Raw genomic sequence first — 10,130 nt, forward strand, 5'->3', positions numbered from 1 at the left:
AACCATTAGCCAATCACCAACCAAGGTACCCCCCCCCCACACCTTATCACCTGAATCTCCTCCTAGAGCACCATTGTTTTCTTTTTAACCAAATCTCTCTCAGAGGGGTGTGGGGAGGGGCTCCTTATTTTCATCTGAAGTAACAGACAGAGAATCAGCACTTTGGAAACAGGGCTGAAACAGAGGGGATTATGGGTAATGCTGCCATGATCTGTTTGGTGTTTGGAGCCAAACACTTCAGAGACATGTTTTGTATATATCTGAGACCTGATGAAAACAGTATAATAGGGGACCTTTAAGGTAATTGTATGTTTCCATATTGGAGGAGCCAGAGACTCTAAGCTATGAGAAAAAAAGCCTTTGAATCCTTTAAAAACCCTTTAAGTGATTATTTAATTTCTGCTTCAGGAGGACCAGAGTCGCCAGTTCCTTGTCTCTAGTCCCACAAACGGCTTTGAATCTGAGCAGGAGGGCTTTGTGGCGAAGAACCCGTACGACGCTCACTACGGAGACACACACTTCTACACGTACACAGAGGACTGCTTGGACTGGAGGACTTTCCCTCGGACGCGTTTCGCCTCTGAGTACGGCTACCAGTCCTGGCCCTCCTTCTCCACGCTGCAGCCGGTGACTGGAGAACCTAATATTTAGCTTTTCTTCTTGGTTGTTTTATCAGTAGATTGGTATCTAAAATATGAGGCATAATGAAAAAAGAACGGAGAAATAGTAGAATTAAGTGTAAATAACTGATTTTTTTTATCTGAGATTACATTTACTGGAAAAAGACCCTGTTTTTGTGAATATCACTGTAGTTGTGATGAGATTTATGTAATATTTATCTAACACTTGAGTTTTTTTCTTGTAAAAGCTACTAATTTAAAAGCAGAGACTATCCTCATTTCTATTTTTGTAAAACGTATGAATACATGTTTTCCTCAGAGATAGTACCCGTCCCTTATTACGGGGATCTGGTGTGGGGATTTCATGTTTTAAAGGTGTCTTTCGTGTTCTATAATTTGGGTCAGTGGTGGAATTTTGTTAGCCCCATAGGGCCATTTTTAAGGGTGGGGCGTAACACCATTATTACCCAGTGAAGGGGAATTTCTAAACAGAATTTCTTTTACCTTTTCATCACTTCAGCATTTTAAGTGTTTTAAATTTTTACATCGTCTAAAGTTTCCCTCTGTTTTACGATGTTTTTTCTTAGGTTTCTATAGAAGAAGACTGGAGCTACAACAGTCCTTTCTTCGAGCACCGTCAGCACCATGACAGTGGGAACCAGCAGATGTTGCTGCAGGCGTCTTTACACTTCAACCTGCCCAATGCCGCTGACCCCCACAGACACTTCACAGATACTCTCTACATCACTCAGGTACATCACACAGACCTCCCAACGTTTGATAAACAGGTTTAAGAAGTATTTAGATCCTTCACTAGAAATCCTTTTATCTCAAAATAGTCCAGTACAATTCCTGAATTCCCAATGTGACTTAAAGGTCCCCTATTATACTGTTTTTCATCAATATATTATAGGTCTCAGATATATACAAAACATGTCTCTGAAGTGTTTTGCTCCAAACACCAAACAGATCATTGCAGCATTACCCATAATCCTCTCTGTTTCAGCCCTGTTTCAAAAGTGCTGATTCTCTGTCTGTTACTTTAGATGAAAATAAGGAGCCCCTCCCCACGCCCCTCTGATGCCCCTTTCACACCAACGCGTTTTCAGCTCCGGCTCGGAGCTGGAGCCTGAGAGGTACCGGTTTTTCCTGTTCAGCGCCGCCGCCTCTTAGCTCCGGAATCCGGTTCACTTCCAGCTCCAAAAAATTGTCGGTCTAGTCTAGAGGCAAGAGCTTCGGAGCTAAGAGGCGGCGTAGCGTACGTCGAGGCGTGCAGGAAACTAAACCCACCTCCCCTGAACATGGGTCGACTGAAGAGTCTCGTCATGCCTGCCTACAAGCAGTAGTGCTGAGCAAAGTGACTACAAGGCAACCACACACTTAAAAAAAAACACACTTTATAAAGTCAGGCAACACTAACCAGGCTTCGAGTGATTCTGTTTATTTGCACCTTACTTTGACCATCCGTTCACTGTTATTGATCATTGTGGAGAGAGGCAGACGTTTTGTTTTGTATTATAGCAGCTATCGGATGGAATCAGTACATGGGCTGATTGGCTAATGGTTACACAAGCCAAAAGATCGTTATGACATCATAAAGTGGCCAAAATCTGATCAGCTCATTTTCAGACAGGTTTTTATAGAAATGGATCAGGACCAAAAGAGAGAGAATCTTTTTTCCTGAAACTTCCAGAGTCTCTTTCCACAGAGGGGACACATGTTGATGTAGAAGAGACATGAAGAAGTGGATTTTGCATAATAGGTGACCTTTAAGTAGAAGTAAAGTAAGTACACTTTTCCATGTTTATACTTTGTCACTGTCCACCACTGCTGATAAACAGATCATTTTAAAAGTGTTTGATGTAGGTTTGATCGTGTTTCTTGTCCAGGTGATGCAGGCTCAGTGTGTGAAGGCGCAGACGGAGTTTTATCGGAGAAGTCGGAGCGAGATCCTTGAGGGCAAAGGAGGCACGATGGGCGCTCTCTACTGGCAGCTCAACGACGTCTGGCAGGCGCCTTCGTGGTCGTCCATCGGTGAGTGAATCCGCACTAAGCAGCAAACTTATAATAGTTTTAAATGTTAGGAAGCTCTCAGCGTGCTTATTTTATATCGCTCTACAATCGCTCTCAAGTTTCATACTGTTAACCTTTCATATTTGAATATTTTGCACATTTATGCACCATACTACTAATTGTGAAATGGCACTGATCTTTCAATTTTTTATTAAATTGAACCGTACATTTCTTTTCACAGTCATTTGTATTGTTTTAGTTTTAATTTCCTGTTTTTTTTTAACCGGGCAATATCTTTTCATTTGAGTTTTTCTTAAAGGATATAATTTTTTATTTATTTTAGTGTATTCAAATATTTTTCCCATCCCATTTTCACTCTAGTATACAATAAAAGCCAATGCACACGTTTTTGATGGCACCTTGTTATTCATTTATATTTTTGAAGTTATTCATAATTTGGGCAAAAATGTGATAATAAAAATCTACTTCTTATAAAAAATATTAATATAATTGGTGATGAGCATTGCTAATCCTTAATTTGATTAGACATGGTTGTGTCAAAATATTTCATTTGAGGTAAATACGATTGTTATATATTAAAATATTGGATGTATTTGAAAAAGCAGTTTTAAAAAAAAGCTGTGTGTGCAGAGTTTGGTGGGAAGTGGAAGATGCTGCATTATTTTGCACAGAACTTCTTCTCCGCCCTCCTGCCGGTCAGCTTCGAGGACGAAGGCATGCTGTTCATCTACGCCGTCTCCGACCTGAGTCACGACCTGAAGCTCAGCGCTGTGGTACGTTTCTTATTTAAACTCTGTCTTCACATTGCATTTACAACAACTGAACATGTATTCAGTGACACGAAACCACTTCTAAGCTAATTGTTTTATCTATTCACAAAGGGTCAATAATGAGGGTTTAAAATCTAACTTAGTTCAAATATTTCAAAGCATGGCAACATGAAAAAAATATGCAATTCAAGAAACTGTAATTCTTCCCAATCAGAAACAGGTTTATTACCAGGTAGGTTTACACGTACAAGGAATTTGACTTGGTGTCATGGAGCATACATACAAATGTAAAACAAGAATTAAAAACAGGTAGAGAACTATAAAAAATAATAAAAAATATATAACAGTATTGCAAACAATCTCTACTTGTGAAAAAGTGTCATCTATCGATTGTCTTGTCTCTCAGGTGTCGGCGTACGACTGGTCTGCTCTGGATCCGGTCTGCACGCGGAGGTCCGACTCGCTCCTGATCCCCGGAGGAAGTGCGGCGGCTATTTTTAAGCAGCGAGTGGACCCCCTGCTGGCCGGGTGCGGGCGCTGCAGCCGCCTCACCTGCCTGCTGGCCTTCCACCTGGAGGACAGCAGCGGGCAGCGCGGACCCACAAACCATCACTTCCTGAGCTCCCCTAAAGATGCTCAGGGGCTCCAGAGACCCAACATCACCGTAAGTCTCCCTGCGACCTGGATTTTTTGTATTCACTAATTCCCAGATTAGAAATAGTACAATATCTAAGGATTCATTTCTTATCTTTTAATCACTCTGTGATTCCATTTGTGTGAAAAATCACTATCACAAAATGTCATTAGGAAGACAGAAAAAATATATAAAATGCTTATTGTAATTACTGACTTTTTCTCCGAGTTTAAAGATACATTTTTTTAAGCTTTGGTCACTTTGTGAGCTTGTGCAATTTTTTTTCCCACGACATCTATTTGCTGACTATGGAAAATCAAATATACGTGGTATCTCACTTTTTTTACAGAAGTGATAATTATAACTCTTTTCAAGCTGGGTGCACAAAGTGATTTGAACATTTCTTAAATATGTAGCATTCAAAAAGACAAAACTATCACAAAAAGAGCAACTCAAAATAAATTGCAAATAGCCAGAACACAGATAAAGAGCTGAATAAAACGTACTTTCATTAAGTTTTCCAAAAGTAAAGCATTTGAAACTTAAAAATACACCTACAATTAGTTTTTTTCAACACAGAGCTATACTGTGTACAAAAGCAAGACCAGTTGTCAGACACAAAGGCAAAATGTGCAGTTTTGCGAGTAATTTTAAAAGCCATTTCTACTGATAACATCAGTCTCATGCTGTTATAAACTCCTTTTGTGTGTGTCCTTGCAGGCCTCAGTGCAGGAGGATAAAAGCCTCCTCACCGTCACGCTCCACTCCTCCGCTGTAGCTCCCTTCGTGTGGCTCGATGTCGGAAACATCCCGGGACGCTTCTCCTCTAACGGCTTCCTGATGCTCTCTGCAAACACCACGGTCAGTTTTAACGCCTGGCGCCCGACCAGCGCTGCAGAACTCTCCAAAGCGCTCACCATCACTTCTTTAGCGGACGTTTACTGACCTGAGAGCAGCAAACAGACGTGAGGAGGTGAACAGAGGAGACTTGTTTTTAAAAGTTTCTTAAAAACATACCATGAACAAAGTTTTAAAAATATATTTGTATCGATGAGAAATGTGTCGTTTATAGAATTTGTCGACAACACGTAGTCTGAATTGGGTTATATCTCATACAGGGTGTTGTGTCCTGAAAACGGTTGTATTATTGCGTGTTTCCCATCTCTCAGAATAACAGAATGAAATGAAAAGAAATGACTTATTTGATATACCGGTATTGACAATAGTCGTTTTGTTTATAAGATGAGATGTTTATATTTTGATAATTTTATACATTGGATTTATTGTATAAAAAATCAAGTGATGTTAATAATAAATATGTACATATTTGTGCAGTAATGGTTACAGACTCTCGTATATTAAGTGTAATGTATTTGCCAAAAAAGAGACAAATGCACAATAAAATGTAAAAATGAGAATTTGAATATAACTTTAACTGTATTTTATTTCTTCTAAATGGGTTTTCTTGGCCAACCTTGCTTGACTTTTTTGCACACTATATTTCGTAATTTGAATTGGCCACTTAAGTTTGTACATTTAAATTTGTACCGTTTGGCTGGCTTGCGTACTGGTGTAAAAACAAAAAAGGCCATGTTGTCTTACTCGTCCGGTTTGTAAAATATTAAGTTATAGTACTAATAAAAATCGTAGTTATAATAGGATCTGATTTATACAATTGAACCCTCCTGTTATCCTCAGATTGACTTTACACCCTTTATCCTCCAATAGTTTAAAACTCAAGACAATGATCATATTCCAAATCTTAACCAACATGTATGTCTCTGGTGCTTTAGGTATCTTAGTTGACTACCTAAATAACCATTTAAATAAAACATTACCCCAACCTTCCCCCCCACAGACCCCTTAATACATCCAGAATTCCTATTATGTGACTATCGAAAAATATATAAATCACCATAAAATCTCACTGACTGAAATAAAATGTTAAAGTTAGATCTTTTTGATGTTGTTAAAGGACCAATAACTAAAGCAGAGGGTCGTTTTTTGACGATACATTTGCATGTAATAGTCACCTCAATATCATCCTACACAATCAACACAAATATGTGTAAAATATTGAAATTTTTATATGTTTTATACTACTAAAACAGCCTGGGGTCAAATTGAACACAAAGTGCATACAGGACATTTAAAAAAGATCTTCATGTTCATTTTATGTTTACCCATTAGTCCTCACTAAATTAGGAAAAGTCCTGAAATACTAAGCAAAACAAATAATGTGAACCATTTTTTTTTTAGATACGTTGAACATTGAATGGGGTCAAATTGACCCCAAGATAACAGGAGGGAACCCACTGTTTCTCAAAATGTTATCTAAGGTATACTCCCTTAAAACCACAACACATGTTTGAAAGTTTAAAACTTACATTACTTAATAGGGCGTGGTTTAGAAACAACAACCTTCAATCTGAATACACAAAAAATGTAGACTAATTGCTACATTTTAAATGTGTAAAATCCATCAGTAAATTCATGGTTAACCAAATGTTTGCGATTGAATAAAGTAAACCGTGCTCTCTACTTCTAATCCCAGTTCTATTTTTATTTTGCAGCTCTCTCGTGCAGTAACCATGATCTGCCTCCAGGGGGCGACACTGGCCTTTAATACATAGCTTTAATACCACCCTTATGTCTCGTGTTTATACTTTTTTTTTTCTTTCCAGCTGTTTCATAATTGAACTAACGGATTCAAAGCTGTACACTGAGTCACAGCCGTGTGTACTCTGCATGTCTCCTCCCAATTAACACTGTTGTGTTACCCTCTGCACACACACACACACACACACGCACGCACGCACGCACACACACACACACACACACACAAAACTACTTCCAAGCATGAGTGTGTGTGTGTGTGTGAGCACGTTGCATATCAAGTGAGAAAGTGAGCCACAAAAGAAGGCATTATGTGTGCACGCGGTCGGTCACCTCCATGTTTTTTCTGCATGGCTGTGCACACTGATCTTTGAACCTGATCTCTGATAAATCCCTCCGCGCACATCAGAGGAACTGCTTATCCTAAAATAATTTAATCAGCGAGCAGGAAACTTAAAGGAGGAACCCTTTAAATTCCGCCTCAGTGCCATGGATCTGTGGACCTCTGTTGGGACATCCTGACTGAGTAAAGGCAGCAGAAGGACTAGTTTTTTTACCTCAAGAAAACCCCTACAAACACAGAGATGTTTACTTTAAAATGTTTTATCACGTGCATTTTGGTTTTTATACCGACGTGTCTCAGTAAAAAAGCTGTTGGCCGGGATGGGAAGGTATTTCTGGAGAATATTTTACGGTATTATGGACAAAATAATTCAATTTCAACGGAAAATCTGGAGAATCTACTGCTGCTAATCTCAGACAGAAGAGCTGAGTTGATAACTGAAGGAAACCCGCTGGCAGGCGAAGAGGTGAGCACAGAAACTATTTACATTTTATAAACTAATTAATGATCATTTACTAGAGTGCAGGGGATTTAAACGTGCTTGTCATGTGTTTGTTATGGTTTAAAACGTTCAACATATTGATGGAACAAACTATACTAAACTTTATTAAAGTTATTACATTGTTACGTAATAATATAAAAGGGAAGTTTTTATGCTACAGATTGCTCAACAATTATAACAAAAATAGGAAGTATGCATATGAAAGAAAAGAGATGCAAGACACAGAAACATTCAAAAACAAATCAGGAAGGATTTTAGAGACAAAAGGAGAAAACAATAAAATTATGTACACAGGCTTCCAAAACTAAATCCAGTCGAAGCTTAATCTATAATGCACTTACAAAAACATGAACAAACAGTATACCACATTACTCGAGTGCAGTTTTTAAATAATAATGAATAAATAATGTAAACGTGATGTTAACAAACACAAACTCCATTAACTGTGTGGATAATTATATTTTTTATTTTTTATTCAACCTTTATTTAACCAGATAAAAAGCATTGAGATAAAACCTCATTTACAATGCGGACCTGGCCAAGAAGGAAGCCACTTTTACACATTATTACACATAACACAGGCATATAAAATACAGAGAACACAATTAATGACAGATGACTGGAAGGGCTAACTAGATCATAGGAAGTTAGTGGGTGCAGTACTACTTGATTTTAGTTCTGCTTTTGATGTCATTGACCATTCTTTGTTGTTACACAACCTGGAACAATATGGTTTTAATTTTTAAACGCTGAGGTGGTTAGAAAGTTACCTGACAAATCGAAGTCAAACTGTTTTTTTTAATGGAAGTCTCTCAAAGATGAAAACAGTCACTTGTGGAGTACCTCAGGGTAGTTGTTTGGGACCACTTTCTATTTTTACAAATGACCTACCATTAGTGTTAGAAAAAGCTAAAATTGTAATGTATGCAGATGACTCAACAATATATTATGCAGCATCAACTACAAGAGAGTTGACAAATGTTATGAATAAAGATCTACTACTGATATCAGAGTGGGTCATAAATAATAAGTTGGTACTTAGTGCGGGAAAAACAACATCGTTATTAATAGGATCAAATCATCAGTTAAAAGGTGAACCAAAATTGCAACTACATTTAAACCATATTGAAATTGAACAGGTCAAGGAGACAAAATTGCTAGGTATAACCCTGGATCATAAATTATCTTGGTCTAAACAAATTGATAATGTTGTATGTAAAATGGGAAGGGGTGTGTCACTTGTAAAAATAATTGTAAAATATTTGCCTATGGATGTCAGTAGACAAGTTTTGGATGCTTTGGTTCTGTCGCAGCTTGATTATTGTTTGGTTATATGGTCTAGTGCTGCTGAAAAAGATTTAAACATCTACAAGTAGCACAAAATAAGGCAGCACGATGTGCACTGCAGTGCTCCTACAGAACCAGAGTCACTGAAATGCTGGAGACATTGAAATGGTTAACTGTCAGTCAACTTATATTTTATTACATTTTGTCAGAAATATTACAGGGACTCACTCACCAGATATATTATCACAAAGGTTTATAGCGCAATATGCACAACATAACTATCAAACACGACATACAATAGAAGGAAGGTTTGTATTACCCAAATCTAAATCAAATATGGGAGAGAAAACAGTCATGTACAGAGCCATGGTCAGCTGGAACTCTTTACCGGTTCACATCATTCAGGAAAATTCTCAAGTACATTTCAAAAGGTTGCTAAAAAAATATTTAAGTATTATAAAGTACATTTGAACTGTGGCTATGTATGCATATATTATTATGTAAACTTATTTGTATTTACTTTTGTTTGGCCTTAGGATGGCGATAATTGGATGACCATTTTAGTTTTCACTTCATACAGCACTGTAAATTGCATGAAATTATGAGCTGTTTTGTTTTGTTTTAATTTTGTTGTATGTATGTTTATGTATGTTTTGAGTGTATGAGGACCCCAGGAAGAATAGCCAATGCTCATGCTAGTGCTAATGGGGATCCTAATAAAGACATAAAGAAATAAAGTAAACCAAAAGACGAAAAGCAGTCACTACATTGTGCACATTTGGGACAGTAAGAAAGGTGCACTACTACTACTAAGAGCAGCTGGTGGAAAGGACTTCAGACAACTTCAATGTAAAACATGCTATTGAGACAAGTGCCCTCAGTTTTAGGCTAATAGAGAACAGCTGGCATCTACCATGAATAATCATTCTCAATATCAGAAATAAGAAGACTGATGCAAAACAAATGCACAATCAAATCGAAGCAGGAAGCGTTTAAAGAGATACTTAAAAATCATGATAGATTATGTTTAATGGGAAATGTTTGTTCACAATTTTTCTTCCACACTTACCCTCGCTAACATCTCAGTAAATGAGCTAGTTGATCATTTTAATGCAAATTAATTTAAATGTTATATGCTCCACTAATATGGCCAGGATCTGTTGAATTTTAGGAATATTGGGTTGCAAATTAACATTTCCAAAAGGGGGGTTCGTTTAGCATGAAACACTTGAAATAACTAAAGGATCAGTTAAAAAAGAAAGTAGAAAGAAAGTGAGGTCAAGAAAACTATTTCTGCTAAACAGTTAGCAATGATTGAGAGTCG

At 37.6% G+C, this 10,130-nt stretch overlaps 1 protein-coding gene across 2 annotated transcripts in view; it reads left to right on the forward strand.

The window, feature by feature from the left end:
• Positions 1 to 5,470, forward strand: part of manba (mannosidase, beta A, lysosomal) — a 12,685-nt gene extending 7,215 nt beyond the window's left edge. For both annotated transcript variants that reach the window (XM_010768575.1, XM_010768649.1), the window contains exons 12-17: positions 409 to 627; positions 1,208 to 1,372; positions 2,510 to 2,654; positions 3,285 to 3,427; positions 3,831 to 4,088; positions 4,779 to 5,470. In XM_010768575.1, the coding sequence (XP_010766877.1) occupies positions 409 to 627; positions 1,208 to 1,372; positions 2,510 to 2,654; positions 3,285 to 3,427; positions 3,831 to 4,088; positions 4,779 to 5,003 (1,155 nt within the window). In that variant the 3' untranslated portion in view covers positions 5,004 to 5,470. The remainder of the gene's footprint in view (positions 1 to 408; positions 628 to 1,207; positions 1,373 to 2,509; positions 2,655 to 3,284; positions 3,428 to 3,830; positions 4,089 to 4,778) is intronic.
• The last annotated feature ends 4,660 nt before the right edge of the window (positions 5,471 to 10,130 follow it).

This window comes from Notothenia coriiceps, unplaced genomic scaffold (genome assembly GCF_000735185.1).
Source record: "Notothenia coriiceps isolate Sejong01 unplaced genomic scaffold, NC01 NC01_scaffold00000120, whole genome shotgun sequence".
Taxonomy (NCBI): Eukaryota; Metazoa; Chordata; class Actinopteri; order Perciformes; family Nototheniidae; genus Notothenia; species Notothenia coriiceps.